The 16,901-nt window shown below is 40.9% G+C and overlaps 2 protein-coding genes across 3 annotated transcripts in view; one reads left to right on the top strand and one right to left on the bottom strand.

Annotated features, from left to right (window-relative positions):
* ITPKA (inositol-trisphosphate 3-kinase A) overlaps positions 1-10,012 on the top strand; it is a 40,776-nt gene extending 30,764 nt beyond the window's left edge. For both annotated transcript variants that reach the window (XM_027750201.2, XM_027750202.2), the window contains 3 exons: positions 3,857-3,958; positions 5,046-5,117; positions 6,004-10,012. In XM_027750201.2, coding sequence (XP_027606002.1) covers positions 3,857-3,958; positions 5,046-5,117; positions 6,004-6,207 — 378 coding nt within the window. In that variant the 3' untranslated portion in view covers positions 6,208-10,012. The remainder of the gene's footprint in view (positions 1-3,856; positions 3,959-5,045; positions 5,118-6,003) is intronic.
* LTK (leukocyte receptor tyrosine kinase) overlaps positions 9,746-16,901 on the bottom strand; it is a 63,757-nt gene continuing 56,601 nt past the window's right edge. The window contains exon 29 of the mRNA XM_039388995.1: positions 9,746-16,184. Coding sequence (XP_039244929.1) covers positions 15,411-16,184 — 774 coding nt within the window. The 3' untranslated portion in view covers positions 9,746-15,410. The remainder of the gene's footprint in view (positions 16,185-16,901) is intronic.

Genomic DNA, 16,901 nt, shown 5'->3' with positions numbered 1-16,901 from the left:
ACTTGCTGGAATCTGGAAGCGTGCTTTCTGCTTGCATAGGCCTGTCACAGCCAACCTTAAACTAGTTTGCTTGGGTTTAGAGAGATGTGTACTTGTAGCATCAGAGAGCTTGGTGAGGGCTGTCCAAACCCACTTGCACCCTGGGTGAGTACTTGTTGCCTGAAACCCATGGCATGACAGCAGTAAAGAAGGTAGTGTGGGTTACCCTGTGTGATGTCAGGATGTTCCCAGACTATATACATTTAATTTAGGTTAATTAGGACATTGTAAATTATAACCTGGATTAGTTTTGCTTCCATTGCACAATTCAGGCACATAGAAATAAGAAAGGGATAAAAGAGGATAATGCTGATGGACAGAGGCTCTTTAAATACCCCCTTCTTCTCTGCTTCCCTGTGTTGTCTTATCCCTTCCTTATTCACAGATTCTCCTGCTGTGATACAGGAACTGGGGCTTCCAGCTCATGGTGTGTTGGCCCTCTGTACGCTGTGCCACCCACTCCTGGCTGTTAGACACAGTCATCATCATGCAGGAACTGTCTGGGTGGTAGATGATCTGGCTCCAGTCCAGCCAAGACACAGGATCTTGTCTTGCCCTTTAGCCAACTAACAATGTTATCAAGATACTTGTTTTATTCCTATACCACTTAGATTTTTGTATACTCTCTGTAAGGGAATTAGAAACCCAGATGATCTTGGGTCTTTTAATGTATGTTCTTGGAAAGATAGTTGGTCAGTGTACATGTACAGATTTATGTTGAATCCTGGAGAGTGACTGAGCTAAGGGAGCACAGGGGAGCTTCCAAATGTCTCTTGGCTTGTTCTTTATGGTTTTGTTGATTGTCAGAGATGAGTAGGAACAGTATGGCACAAGACTGTGTAATATTTCCCTCTGCGGAAACGATGCTGTAACTGTGCAAAACACGAATACTTAATCCTTGATTGCGCACAGGAAATGCTTTGGGAGTACTTCATTACATTACCTTTCCCTCTATCTCCCTGTGCTGTTATGAGGAATGTAGGTATCATTCTCCTAATTTTTTTTACATGGAGAAATGGTGGAGAAAGTGAGTTGTTCAAGCAATACAGCTCATCAGTACTCCTTACACTGTTTCACTGCAGCTGAACTGTATATCCAGTTCTGTATATTTGCAGAAAAGCAAAGCCGTTCTGCAGGGATCCCCATTTTGGGAGGAGGGCCTGATCTCCCTGATCTCAGTGATAACTCCTGGAGTTAGCTGAGAAGATATGTTGGGTTTGATCATTCAGAAATATTCCTGCTCTGTGGCTGCTTGAGTAAGAAGCAGAAGCAAAGAAAGTGAAATCATATAAGCCCTTCTATGAAGTGGCTGCCGATAAATGAGATCTTATTCACCATATGCACTCCTTCACCTTTTCTCTTTAGGATGAACAGCCTCTTTTCCTTGTCTTGCTCCCATATCTCTGAAATCAAGTCAGGTTCATTTATGGGATTTGTCACTTTTCCTCCTATCAAAAATAATTCAAACCATTTGGTTTCCCTACAGCTGGAACATGACACAAGACATGCTATCTTGTGCCTGCCAGATTCTGAATGCATGTTTCCTCTCTGGCAGGGCCTGTCTGAAGGCTGGGCATCAGAAACGTTTTCTCTACAATATGGAGCTAATAGTTTTGCAGAGTAGAGATTCATGGGACCAAGAACTGGGATTTCTGGCTTCCCATTCTATCACTGAATGTCAGTGCACTTTGAAAAGTTACTTCTTCCTTTGGTACCATTCCTTTAGCCATAGATCAGGGATAACCATGTTCCCAGGAGGACATCAGATATGATTCATAAATCTTTGTGTATCTATTAAGGTAAGCCAGAATCCTTTAAGGGAAGTCTGTGGAGGACTCTGAGCAAGACCACATGGGTTAAGATAGGTAACACTACTTTATGGAACTGTGAAACCTGCCCTTCTGCAAGCTGTGTCACAGCTTGAATTATGGCACACGTAATGAGAAGTGTTGCAAATGACCCGTGAGCTGCACTGTGTGGTGGCCTGCTCTGCTGTGCAGGAATGTATGTGGAGTCCTTGACAAAGGTATGACTTCCAGGAGTGGGTCAGGCAGGTGCCTCCTGGGGCTCAGGTACATCCAGAGGTGTTGCAGAGCCCTGGTTTAGAATACTGGGGATGATACCATTCAAAATCTGGATGTTTACAATAAGACAGGCAGCAGTTATGTTTCCTGCCAACCACTGGAAAGGAGCAAAATCATAGCAGTGTTTCTCAACCACAGGGAAACAAGCAACTACTCCGTTCAGACAAAAAAAAAAGGTTAAAAAGGAACACAGAGCAGCGATTCCAGACTGAGATTTGTGGCATAGGGAGAAATTATTTTTAAAATACCTTACTCCAATGAAGAGGTACGAGGCATCAGATGAAGTTCCAAATTTCTGTGTGCTGTTGAATATTATCATACATCAGATCAGATGGCTCCTAACTTTCACTGCCTACCTGCTGAACTGCTCTTGCATAACTTGCACATCTCATCAGGCTGACATGCCACACTTGTATCTGGCCCACAGCCTTGGAATAAAATTCTGTTTATTCTGCTCTAGAAAGTCTGGTAGGTGGGAGGCAGTTCTGCATGGCTCTGCCATTCAGTCAGTTCATTCTCTTGCATGAGAGATCTGGAATTATAGCATTATTGAAATTTTTTCATGTGTACATTAGAAGTTCAAGCTGTGGAATAAATAGTGTTTCACCTGCTGAGACTGGAGCTGAATTTATCCACTTTTGGTACAGTGACTTAATATGTAGGAGAGAATACATTTTGATGACCTGCTGATTTGCTCTTATAATGAAAATGAGGGATTTTCTGATACAGTGGAGAGGAAAACAGTTTGATAATCCTTCAGGGTTTTAGTGGATTTTTATTACCAACTGTGGTAACTGCTGTATCTTACACGATTGTCCTAAAATCTCCTATTTGTGTCTCTTGAAGCAGCAGGGATGTTACTGGAGACTTGCATATTCACATAGTCTATGTTGACAGATACCTCTGATTCATGCACTGCTCTTATTTACTTTTAATTCCAGAAGCACAAGCTGGTCTGTACCAGCACATAAAAAGACTTGTTTTTTTTCAGTAGCAGGATACTTCTGTACTGAGCCTTACTGCTAGCACAAAAATACTCTGAATTTCTCCAGGACCCACATGGAACAAGCATGCCTACATGGTCATTTGCCAAAATTCACTTTGTCTCTGCTAGCATTGCAAATCCCAAGTTGTTCCTGTCTGCAACTAGATTTCTGTTCTGTGACTTCTAGGTCACATTAATATTCAAAGGTATATTGGGAACTGAGTCCTAACTGCGATTCTTTGATTTCCACATTAATAAACAGAAATAACAATAAAAACAAACCCCACAAAACAACAACAAAAAACCGTCACCAAATGGAAAAAAAAAAAGGACTAGTAAAATTGGACGTGAAAATGTTCCCTTACGCCCTCAGCCAGGGTTTCACTACATCTAGCTAGACGAGAGGACAACCAAAGAGGTCACTGTGGTTTACCCCACTGAACTTTGCACTGCTAGCACTGACATGTGAGAAAACCCTCCTGCAAGCTTGTAATATCATGAGGTTTGTTTTTATTTTCTTGTACTCAACAGGAAATGAAGTGCCAGTGCCATTTAAAGTTATCCAATCAGCTTTTGTATCTCTTCTCCTCTACTTCTTTCTTGGTTTATCTGTTCTCTTCCTGTTCAACTACTCACTTTCATCTGGTTAGCAAGAGCTGAGCTGTTGATGGTTCAAGAGGATTGACTGATGAAGGGAATGATATGCGTGTGGTATAAATCATCTCTGTCTTTGTGTGGTTTTGTGCAGAAGGCAGATGGAACATGTAACACAAACTTCAAAACTACGAAGACACAGGAGCAAGTTCTACAGGTTTTTGTGGAATTCATTGAGGGCAACACAACTATTCTGGTGAGTTTGAACTCTTCAGGTTATCTGATCTTGGACCCAATGAAGTTGCTTCAGGGCCATGCTTTCTTTGGTACATGAAATAGGACTTAGACTACCAAGGAAGTAAATGGTTTTGACTTCAATTGCTCTCAGGACATGGAGTGGACATGCAAACTTGGTGGGCTGTGAGAAGTAGTTGACTGAGACCAGTTCTGTCAGCTCATGTCATGAGTTCACCTCAAATGCCTTGTGGTAGCAAAATGTCGTTCAGACTAACTTGCCATCAGCTTCGACCACGTGTGTCAATTGCATCAGAGAGATGATGATATCTAAGCAAGGATTGATATCTAAGCAAGGATTGTGTTGGCAGGAAAACCTGTGATTTGGGAATTCAGTCTGGGGAGGATAAAAACAGAGCATAGAGGCAGGAAGTGGGATTGGTGACTGGCTGTGCTCACATGTATGAAATTTGTCTCAAAGAGCAATTCCTGTATGCTACTTCATGGGTAGCACAGCAGGCATGTGGTAGATGGCATAACACATCTCTTGTCTTTGAAACTTCAAAGGATGCCATAGTGTTTTGCTGCAATGTGGAAGTCATTATGGAGGCAGATTAGCCCTCCAGGAGGAGCAAGGTAACACAGGGCAGCACTAAAAATCTACACTAGAGCTTTATACATTAGGCATTGATTCTTTTTATTCCCACCACTGCCCCCCACCATGGTTGAAACTCCTTGTCTCTCTAACACAATTTCATTCTCTTTTCACTGTAGATGAAAGATTTTTAATTGCTTGAAACATTTTTCTCTTTATTAAGAAGGAAAAAAACCACACACAGAAAGCCTCACTGCATCCAAATCAAGACAGAGAAGTATGCTTGGTGTAACACATGCAGCAGAGGAACCGCAGTCTGTTCATTCACTGTGAAAGCTTGCTGAAGTGTATTTTCAGATTGACTTTCAAATGATGAACCTGTTGTTTTAAAGGACCTCTAGCCTAAAAGTAATATGGTCTCTTCATTATATTGACTCTTGCAAACAGTATCTTTATTCAGTCTTCAGTTAGATGCTTATGGGTTGTTTGGGTTTTTTTTCTCTTCTTCCTCTAGAAAAAATACCTCAAGCGTCTGCAGGAAATTAATGTCATTCTTGAATCCTCAGACTTCTTCAAGCGACATGAGGTGAGCAGTGAGTGTAATGTTGTGGAGGTGCATTGCTTCTTCATTTGGTCATTCAGATGCACTTAAGAATAGCCTGCTGTATGAGTAGAAAGGAGTTTGTAGAACAAAACTAATGTATGTTAACAACACAGATACCACAAAACCTTGATCACAATGATACAGAAGATTAAACTAGTCGAGAAATAGTAAATCCTCCCATCTTTATAATATCACAGCACTTATAACTCTGGGCCACTACACAGAGTGGTTTATTAGTACTGGTTTCCTGCAGTTTCTCTAATCTTGGTGTCTTCCAGTGGGAATCTTTACAGGGGAATGGCAGTGTGGAAGTTTGCATTTGGTACAATGGCATTATTGTAGTTTGCCAATGAGGGCTGTATTAGTTATAATGGATTTACATTGAAATACTATATAATTCTGCTTTAGATGTTCTCCCTATGTGCTTTGCTGTGCAGAAGGCATCATTAGCATTGTAAGTTCTGCTTGTTACAGCTCACGATTATGAGATTAGACATTTTATTTTACCTTGTTGATGTCCTCTTATCACTGGAGATATTTTTGTTAATCATGGGTCATAGTCTGTCTTTGAAAATAGTCACTGGCCTTGCTGAATTGCTCAAATTGAGACCTATTGCTAAGTGAGATGAAGAATTGCTTTTCTTCCCGTTGTCTACTGTATCCATTTCTCATCTACATGCCCTTTTAGACCTTATTGATTGAAATGGTTATGCAAATGGGGCATGTAAATTGTCAGTGTATAAGTGCAGCCCAAAAGTGTGTTGGGCGACAGGTCATCTGAGGAGGTCACCTTCTTATCAGGAAGTGTTAAGTGATGGGGAGGGCTGAAGATGTATTTGTAACCTCATCATCTCAATCTGTCTTCCAGGTTGTTGGAAGTTCACTACTTTTTGTACATGATGGCAGTGGGAATGCCAATGTGTGGCTGATTGATTTTGGAAAGACTACCCTTCTCCCTGATGGGCAGACACTGGATCACAGAATCCCCTGGCAAGAAGGCAACAGGGAGGACGGGTACTTGTTGGGGTTGGACAATTTGATTGGCATCTTGGAAAGCATCACTGAAAGATGAGTTGAGAATGGCACAAAACTTGCAGGGCTTCTCTGTAATTTTCTGCTTTACTGAAGTAGAAGGAAACTCAGTTAGAAGGAAACCTTTAAGTCCAAACTCCTGAGGTCATCAGTGCAGAGGAAGCTACATCCAGAACCCAGCAGTTAGTGATCAAAATTACTTTGCATCAGCCCTCTATGGATGTAAACAAATAACTCCAGATTGGTCTGTATTGCATCAGATGAACTTGAGACTGGTCCTCAGAGAATGAAGATCTCCGTACTTCGGAATCACACCAGCATGAGTCAAGAGGTCTGTGTGGTAAACCAGAATGATTGTGATTTCTGGCAAAATTGGACTCCAGATTACTTCTTAGTGAACCGGGGCAAATACTTGGGGATTCAGGACAGAAAAAAACATTTCTTCAGGGAACCGCATAGTTTTAAGACCAGATTGGTTTTTTTTCTCTCTAATTCCAAGTCTTCTTGTGCCTGTGTACACTGTAAGTTGGACCAACAACTTTTACCACATTGTGTTACAGTGTGAACAAGGTGGAAATGGGTGATAATCACAAGAAACCTGGAGCAAAGGGAGACAACAGTTTGTAGTGGCTTGATGTGGCTAACTGCTCTTGACCATTCCTCCTCTTCCCCACCCTAACACCCTAACCTTGCTTCTATCCAAGAACAGCCTTGGCTTTTTATGTAGCTTCTCAGGAGTTTACAAGTACTCTAGGGAGAGAATAGCAGCCTATGGTCTCCAAAACCATTTGACTTTCCAACTGGGTAGGCTGCTGGAAATGTTAGTAGCTTGGCAAGTTTGGCCTCTTGCAGCTGAACTGCAGTTCTGAAAATCACTAATGATCTTTCACACACAGATCAGGGAACTAAGTTTTTTTTTTTCCAAGGCTTGTTTATTTTTAAGGATAAAACCCCTATACACAAGCACACAGATGCACGCACTAGTAATCAGCAACCAGTGTGATCTCTTAAGATCATGATTTGACTGTCTCCTAATATATGTGACTTCTTGGCCATGTTCCTGTTCTCAAATACAATGCTGCCACTTAAGTATGTAAACTGGCACAGCAATCAGGATGGTGATGTTTCTGCATTCACAGCATTACACAGTGATGAAATAATTCCCAGGCATCCTTCCTCCAAGGTATCAGATGTTAAATCCAGGCAGTTTGGGTGAAGGGATGTCAATATATCACATCCTCTAGTCCCTGTCTGGAATTACAGGGTGATCTGTGATTAATTCTTCTTTTACTGTGGTTCAGGCACAGCCACAGAAAATTCACAGTTTTTAGGTTAAGAAGATTGAAGTGTTTTCTTGTAGTGGCTTCACATACCTTCTCCTTGGTTTCCTCTAGTCACTTGAACAGTTCTTTAAATACTAGCAGTGTAAATACTATCATTAGTCTCATGTTCACTCACATTCCAGGTTTTAACATTAATAATGTGATGATGCAGTTTCCAAAATGTGGACTAGACTTACATTGCTACTTGATGGTTAATCTTCTTTCAACATCTAAAGCTAGTAATGCACATTGATCAGAAATTGCCGTCTTTTGCTGGTGTCCTGGGCTCAGGAGAGATTCTGAGAACTTTTGGATATATGAAGCTGACTCCACGCTTTGAGAAACTGCTACTTCAATAATAATCATTATCATGGGCAGAAAAAACCCTGTAGAGTTCAGATCTGGAATGAAATCTATGTATAACATTTGTAATTAGAACTGAAGAGCCTAAAATAATTTCTAAAATGAGTTACTTTGGATAACACACTACTGTACTAAAAGATCAGTCAGATTTAGTTACTTTTTCATCACCTCTAAACAAAACAGCAGTATTAAAAATTGAAGTTCAATTGTCACATAAAAGTTAGATGACTTAGAGTAGGTATTCTGTTAGGAAGTAATGACATGTGGAAGCATTTCATCCTAAACCAGAAGTTGTCTGAAACTGGTAATTATTTTTGCAGTTCACTGCAAATTCAGATGACTTCTGTGGCCTCTCAGAGTCTCTCAGTTTTATATGCATGATAGCATGTTAATGAATTTTCCACTTAAAAGTTTCAGAGGGTTTACACTGCTTTTTTTTTTTTTTTTAATTGACAGTGAGCACAGATATCATTCCAGATGCCTCCTAACTTTTGAACTGCTATGAGATGACAAATGGATAGCAAGTAAATAGGTCTCACAGGGAGGACTTTAATAACATTACCTTTTTTATGAGACTTCAATTGCAAACAGTCCTACCATAATAAAAAAAATTATTGAAGTTAGACATAGCACTGTGAAGATATAGTTCCTTTAGTGGTTTGCCTAATTAATCTTCAGAGTTAAATTTCTTTCTTCTGTTACCACACCTGTGAATCTTTTGCACCAGTGTAACTTATTTTCTAGAGGGGAGATTTAGATGGTAGAGGTTGATGTTCAAATGTCAGCTGAGAATTTAAGACAAACTTTTAGAATGACTGTTGGAAAGGTCAGGGAAAAATGAAAACCTCTGCAATAGCAAACCGTGGTCTGGAAACTCATTCTAGATAATACATAGTTCTAGGAAGTTAGTTTTGAAATGACCTCTTTGCCTTGCTAAGGGATCAGAAAGGAAGAAATCACAATCATCTGCTGTTGTTATGGAAAGGAGAGAAGTAGGCAGCTTTTCTTGGTAAACTGCCAAGGGCAGGATTTCCAGCTGAGCACAGGAGTTCTAGGAGGGTGAGACTATGAGCTCATAAGCAAACTACCACAGGGTATGTTAGGTACCTTGTCTCTCATCAGGTGGACCAGAGGGTCTGTCTGTGTACACTCACTTGCTAGTGTGAGGAAGCCTTCTTTCACTATGGAGTAAGTTGCCTTGAATAAGCTTATATTTACCAGAGAGTCAACATGGTGCATTTGCACAGACATGTAACGTAGAAGAGCTGATGCATGATAACCAAGGTACTTGTTCACATGCAAGTCCAGAGTGTAGTTCATTAATGCATCTGCTGGTGGGATAGTGCCTCACTCTGGAGACACTGAGTGTGTGTGTTTCCGCAGCATGGTAAGATATGCTGGCCCAGAGGCACTTTGGTGCTGAACAGCTGACCTCTGACTTAGGCACTAAGGTCTTTAAACTCACTGGTTAGATGCAGCAATGCTTACTGCTATAGCTGCTGCATTCCTATTTGAATCTGAAAGTAGGACTTCTCTCCCTCAACTTGTCATTGACTTGTTTTTTTGGCCTTGGACAACTAGGCATCAGTTTTGTTCCCATTTTACAGATGGGAACAGTACCTACTTACCTCACAGGAATGGTGTGAGGCTGTCCTTCACTATTGCCTGCAAGATGCTGTGAGATCCTTTGGAGGAAGGTGCAATATAGAAATAAATGCACAAAGAGATAGATAAGTTTAAAGATGTTGGGTGATGAGGCCCCACAGGGATATAAATGTGGCTGAAATGTAACCAAAATGGTAAAAATTGAATCCCTCTGAATTTTGTACAGGGTGAAACTCACTTAATAGGATCCAGTTCCTATTAAAGGGAAAGATTTCAGTGGGAGTTGGACCAAACCCTTAAGTATCTCAGAGAGCTTTTGCTATCTTTTTTATTGCTGTTGTTATTATTTGTTATTCTTAAGGTACTGAGATCAAATGGCCTGTATCATCCACATGCATCGGTTCTGAACACTACAATGCAATGCTGACCATGGTCACTTTTGACATTGACTGTATTGGATGAGTGTTTGTTACTCTGAAGTGTGTATGCTACTAAATAAATGAGACTAAAGAAAAAAAAAGTGCTGTGCTTTGGTCACGTTAGAATGGTATATTTTCTTCCAGAAATGCCTGAGGGAAGGGACAAAAACTATTTATTTCAATGTTTCTTTTGCTTTTAGTCTTTAGCATCTGGTATTTCCTAAAGCAAAACCAGCTCTAAGACAACTGGAAGCTAACACTGGAGCTTGATTCCAAACCCTATTGTATGTGTTAACTTTAGAATCTGATCCACACAAAGCTTGTTGGCTTCCTTCAAGGTAAATCTCAGTGAATAGCCTATAGCACACAAAAAAATGTACATAAAGAGGCACTTGTCAGACTCAAAGCAGTTAAGTGTTCCACTGGGAAGTTTTGTATGGCCACAGGAAGGAACACTCAGCATGCCAGGACCAACAACACTTCTCAGCATGAAAGAGTGTATTCTTACCTGTGTGCAAAGTGTACTTAACAGAGAGGGAAACGAATAACCACCATTAGTGTCTCTTTATTTTGTGTTGCAAATATAGAAGGATACACTTGTCCAGCTTTAAATTGCATAGAAGCAGGCATGTCATCTACTTATGTACAGTAGTCACCCAGAAAGGTAAGTTGGCAAGAAGTGCTTCCATGGTCAAAGGTAATGACAAATCAAAACAAATTCAGATAATGTGATGGGAAGATGTTAGACATGATATCACTAAAGTCTCTGCATCAGATTGAGAAGGGTGGACAGCCAGGAGGAGAGAGCACAGCCATGGTTACAGGAGAAAAACAGTCTTACAGAGCTCTGCTGCTCAGGGGTCTAAGGAAGTGTGGTCCCTGGCTGACACAGCTGTGGAGATGCAAATACATTGGGGAAAACTGTACTTGCAGCAGCAGCATTTTCTTCTCTTTTGAGTAAGTAGGGGGAGTGTACTGGAGGTGGAATAAGGTACACTTGCAAAAGCTCTTAACTATTTTATTAGTCCTGGAAAGCTTTCTTAGTGCACACCTGCCCATTGACAAATCAGTTGAGAAATTAGCTCGGGAAAAGGGTTGATATGAGGGAAACACTTTAAATGTGTATAATTAAAAATTCTTTTTCTTTAAAGGGAAAAATGAAGATGCAAAGCACTTAAATTGAGATTAAAAGTAACAAAGAAATCAGAAGCAGGAATATTAACAAACGTGAAAAGAAAGCAAAGAAAGATAAAATGAAATTTGCATTATTTTGTTGATAAGTCCTTTCTTTAAAATGTAAGTATGAGGTTTTATGAAGCAACATAAAGTACTAATGTTGAACCCATAACAAAAAACAACTCTATACACTCAAGTGCAAAAACAATTTGCTAACGTGTTAAAAGACACTTCTCAGGAAGAGCAATTGATAATAACCCTATAATGGCTGATTTTGCAGTGGGAAGTGTTGGAAGCCTTTTTGCATGGATAACAGGACTGAATTAATCCCAGATCTCCAGCTCATGTCATTCCTCTAGGAAACAAAATTGTGTTTTGTCTTTCAGTTGCCAAAGTAATCTAATTTTGACGCTATGGGTTTATCTCGTTGATTATACGCTAAAAGTGTCTCCTGAAAAAATGGTTTCAAGCAAGTTATATTTTGAAATGATAGCAATTGAGCATAATGAAATCTCTGAATGTATGAAGTAAGTTTCAGAATTTAAGGACTAAAGATTTTAGTGTGTGTCATTGTTATTTTTCTTTTCAGATAATATGGTTTGGACAGCATGTAGCATTCGGCATCACAACAGAAGCAATTTCAACATTATTTCCTCCAAGATATTAATTAAAAATTAATTATTTGTGAGGGTTTTTAAAAAGGAGCTAGAAAAAAACCTGTTGCAGGTCAAGGTTCATGGCAACTATACTGACAGAAAATTGTTCCATTTGAGAGAGTTAAGAGCTTGTATAAAATTTAGGTTGCTAATGCAGAGGCTTTTAAAATTCCCAGCTCTTTCTTTTAGTGCCCATTTGGTATCTGCAGCTCCACATCCTGTCTTCTTAGAAGAGACTACATCTGCCTTAGTACAGCCCTGAGCTACATGCTGTTGTAAACCATCAGAGTATGCCTAGGAAATAAATTATCAATTCATGCTCACTCAGCTCTTACAGTTGCTCTTCAACACCTCACTCTTGAACGCTCTTGGCGATAAGATCCTGGTCAGGATGGAGTTCTGTTCTGCCTCAGTGCAGCTTTGTCTGTGTGTTTCCTGTACTACCTTCATACAGCTATTCAGTAAAAACAGGTATTTGTGCAAAGCGCTGGACTTGCATTCTGTTTATAAAGTGAAGCACAGCTGCAGTCAGGATTGCCTGTGGCACTGGTAATACAACTGTGCTCTTCTCTCACTTCACTTTTCAGTGGCTTACCTAGTTTTATCACTATCAGCCTTTCTAAAATTTGTGACTTACATTAAGACAAGTGCTGTGTGTGGGGAAGACAGAGCTACCCCTGTGTATGAGTGGTAGCTCAAAGTGGGTAACCATATGGACAGTAGGGATTCTACCTGCTTCTCACTGCAATCTTAGTGTGTTGTTTAGTTATTTTATGAAGTAGCAGGCGCAAGACAGTTCTTTGTATTTTTAATGTAAAAAAGTCTGTGGGAAGAGAAGGTGGTATAGTTAACTTCTCATGGCTTCTGAACAAGTCTCTTGCCACCAATTTCCAACCTGTGCTGATGGGTAAGGAGAAAACAGAGTCATAATGGGCCTGCAAAAGCATGATCATGACCGCCAGTGCTCTGCTCAGGACAGAGCCTGTTACAAACAAGGGTTGAAAAGTGAGCTGGCATCATGTCCACTGCAGCTGAGCCAGGATCACTGCACTCTGCTGTGGCCTTATCACATACTCAGGGAGGAGGCAGCTGACTTGCTGATATCAAGTCACAACTGTTGGAGAGTTTAATAGGTCACCTTTGGGGGAAAAAAATACTAATGCATAAACCATATATTCTGAAAAGTAAGGATAAACTGATGAAATTCCAATTAACTAAGAGTAGATGTATTGATTTTTGACTGGAATGTTCCAGAGGTAGCCATTCTGAAACATGACCAAAAATATTAGGCTCTGCAACAGGAAAGAATGAGAAAATTTCCTGCTAAATGGGCTCTTCTGCCTCATCTAACTGGGCTGTAGCAACTCCTGAATATAAGATAGCACAGGTGATAAGCTAAATGTGGGAGAAGCCAAGAGAGCTAAAGCAAAGGTGAAAGGGAAAGAAGGGCAGGAGGCAAGGCAAACCATCTCCCTTGGTCACTAAGCTCCTCAGTGCTCACACTGCTACTGGAATTTGCCCCACACAGAGGGACCCCTGTCTTCCGACCATCTGTTGTTTTACAACATAGATTTGGAATTGTTTCCATACCATACAGGTCGTTGCTGAAAGGTGGCCGTCATCACCCTTTGTGTCTGGAAATCACAGAAGGTTGGTGTTAAAAGGGACCTCCAGAGATCATCTAGTCCAACCCCTCTGCTAAAGTAGGTTCACCTTGAGCAGGTTGCACAGCATCACATACAAATGGGTTTTGAGTGTGTCTGGAGAAGGAGACTCTTCAGCTTCTCTGGGCAACCTGTTTCAATGTTCTGTAACCCTCAAAGTAAACAAGTTTTTTTCTCGTATTTGGATGGAATGTCCTGCGTTTTAGTTTGTGCCTGTTGCCCTTAGTCCTATTGCTGGGTACCACTGGAATGAGTCTGGTCCCGTCCTCTTGACACCTGTTCTTAAGATATTTTTATGCACTGAAATGACATTATATAAAACTAGTCATTCTAAAGTCAAAGGCCTAAAACTATAGGAAGTTTGGAACAGATACAAAGTCAGACCAACAAAGCATAAACCTGTGCCAAGGGTGCATTTCACTGAGGATGGATTCACATTCTTCACTCTGTGCTTTTCTTTACCATAGGTCAGTAGCGTCCATCCCTAAATGATGTAAAGAACAGGAAGTCTGTGTGGTCAAAGCAAACCCTCTCCTATTAACACATATCTTCAGACTGTACCTACAGCTGACCACTAAGTGTAAAGCATGGACCAGAGAACCTCTTGCCTCAGAAAGAAACTAGAGTAGTCTACAACTGACTTCTCACCACCCACCTTGATTACGCACAAAGGTAATGTAATTTGCCGCTGTAGGTTGGCAGTATGACATTCAGGAGTGGTAGAAGGACAGAATGCTTCCAAGGCTGTTCAGACTTAATCCAAATTCTTTGCCTTTTCTGTCTCATTATTTTGCAGGCTTTAACCAGTACCATTAGTTTAGATCCTAAGCAACCAAAGAAAGCCTTAGAAATGAGCTGTCTTCAAAACAAACAACTACCTTTACCAGCAAGTCTATGTGCTGTGCTTACTAGGCAAGGAAAAATTATAACCTGCTCACCTGTATGAAGCAAAGTCATGGTTTTAGCTTTCTCAAATGGTCAAGCTACTCTACCTTCCTGTATAAAGAGTACCTCAAGTAGTGTTTGCGTTAGGTTTCCCTTCACTCTGCCCTTTCTTGGCATGACTTTCTACCTCAGAGACATGGGTGTTAAAACCGAGAACTCCAGTACACCAAATGCTAGACAGTCACCCAAGAACCTCAGCTTAATGCTTACCAACATAGCACAGGGAATTAATCCTGAATATCAAAGTTCTTACAAAAATTAAGTTCATCTCAAGTAAAGTCCGTTAGAAGATAAAGACAGTCCATTTCTCATCACGCCATGCAGCTCTTGCTTTCTTGAAAAACCACCTGCCCCTTCAGTGCCAGGAGCTGTGAGGAGAGCTACACCATGAGGCAGGCAGCACATTTCCTTCACTATTCCAAGGGATACTATCAGCTCCACCAACTACTGCCTTTTTAATGGTAAATTTGTTTTCCTCTTCATTGCTTGTTTTCAAAGCACATGCTCAGAGGAGTCTGATTATTTTTTTTTCATCTTTCCTACTGTTTCCTACTGCTTCCAATTTGAGCAATAGCTTTCACAAGGTCTACTAATAAAACAGATGAAAATGTGTCTGCTATTTTTTTTACTTCCCATATACTACATGAGAATTAGTAATTCATCAGGACTGTAAAAAGCTCTCAGGAATGTAGCAGCCTTTGCATTTTGGTTGCTGCTGGCACAGCACATATTTTTGGATTCTTCAGTCAGAAAGAAAAACAACCTGTATTGGTCATTATTTCCATCCAAATGCTGCAGCTGGATGGTAGGTCCATTTCTTTTCACCTGAGCATATTGAGGAGGAGTCTATTCCTTAGGTATTCAGAGAAATAATGCCATTGTTCTCCACCTCTAAGCTGGAACACATTTGAAGGACAGAGATAGAAATGCAACTATCTTTAACGATCTGGGGATCCAGCAGGTAGATGGAGAAAGCAGAACATTGCTGATGTTGAAACTTCACCCATCTGAAGGAGTTAAAATGGAGGAAGTGAAATAGGAAGCACTCCTTCCTGATACACACATTCCCTGATCTTGGGAAGAACCATTTCTGCTATACTGGAGTAACACTCAGGTCATCTGACAAAGACAGACCAGAGTCCCTCTCTCTTGATGTTTTCTCTGTTTTATAAAAAGAGTTTTCATCTCTGTTCAGACTGGAGCTTCTTAGCACAGCTGCTCTGACTTCTGCTAAAGCTAATGGCTGGTGGTCAGCACTATAGCACAGGTCATCGTAAGCATAATTTGCATTGCCACAGGGGAAAGTCTGAAGTTTCACCAGTTCTATCCCACTGATATCCAGGTGAGGACAGTTGCTTCGACTTGGAGACGCTGGAGATGTCCGAGAGCTAGGAGAACTGCAATTCCCATCAAAGCCTGAATCTTCCCGCTCTGGATTTGCTTTGAGCTTGGAGCTGGGGCTGAAGTGACAGATATTCTCTAGCACCCATGATCCGTAGGTTGGGTTCCAGAGATTTTTTGTTTTGTTTTTAGGTCTGTGGGCTGCTGGATTGGTGAGGTCTAACTTCTGGTTTGATGTCTGCTGCAGCCACGACCCACTGTTGAAATCACTGAGACATGGCAGGCTGGGCCCTCGGGCAGTCCGATTGCTCAGGTTCTCCACCAGGAGCTCTTGTGGGCATTGTACAAGTTTGTGCCCAGCATGATGAGATTCCATTGTTTTAGGTGTTGTCTGAGGTGTGAGAGAAGGGCTTACCAGCAGCGGCACTATCCCACTGGAAATGTTTGGGCGGATGACCATACTCCCTTCATCCTCTGGTGTAGGGCTACACTCCATGGGCAGCTCAGTGTTGATCACATCAGGGTCCTTAAAAGTAGAGACAAGAATCAGTTAGACCTCCAGGGTGATTGTCACATCTGCACTTTAAAAGAAATAGCTATGAGATTGAAAAAGGTTTTGGCAGAGACTGCCATCAGGTTTGGGCAATATTCCTGCACATTGTAAAAGGTGCTATGTTCCACCTGGATATCACATGCTGTTGGGAGTTGCAAAAATGCTCTCTTATCTATATGTTTCCTTTGAGCAGAGGCTGTGCTTTATTGAAATCAGTGGCTAATCTGCGGGTCACTAGTATAAAATTTCTCCTTTGAGAAGTTGGATCCAGACCTGTAGCTATAAATGCTACTAAATGGTGAACTCAGCATGCCATTTCATTCCCCCTCTCCACTCCATAACTATTCAGCTATGGCTTTTGAGCAACATTAGGCAAGGTCAAAATATGGACCTTGAAAAAGATTCTAAGTACCTCATCATGAAATGAAGGACATTTTGCTACTGAACAAGCTGAGAGCTAATGGCATCCACTTGCACAGGAACAGTATATTTTCATTTTGGCTGGGCTGAAGATGAGAGAGTGAGGATGGATACTGGAAAAGAGCAGTTGAGCCAACAGCACCACCACAACTGGGAAAGTAATTCTATCAGTCTTTCAGGACTCTTCACTTGTTTTAGGGACTAGAGCTAATGAGCTAATGTCTTTGGATAGGTGGCATTCCATGGATTATCATCCTCCTAGATTCCAAA

The sequence above is a fragment of the Pipra filicauda genome, unplaced genomic scaffold, assembly GCF_003945595.2.
Source record: "Pipra filicauda isolate LSUMZ 115617 unplaced genomic scaffold, ASM394559v2 scaffold6_size6359152_pilon, whole genome shotgun sequence".
Classification (NCBI taxonomy): Eukaryota; Metazoa; Chordata; class Aves; order Passeriformes; family Pipridae; genus Pipra; species Pipra filicauda.
Note: the sequence above shows the minus strand (reverse complement) of the source record. Positions and strands in the feature narration are given on the sequence as shown.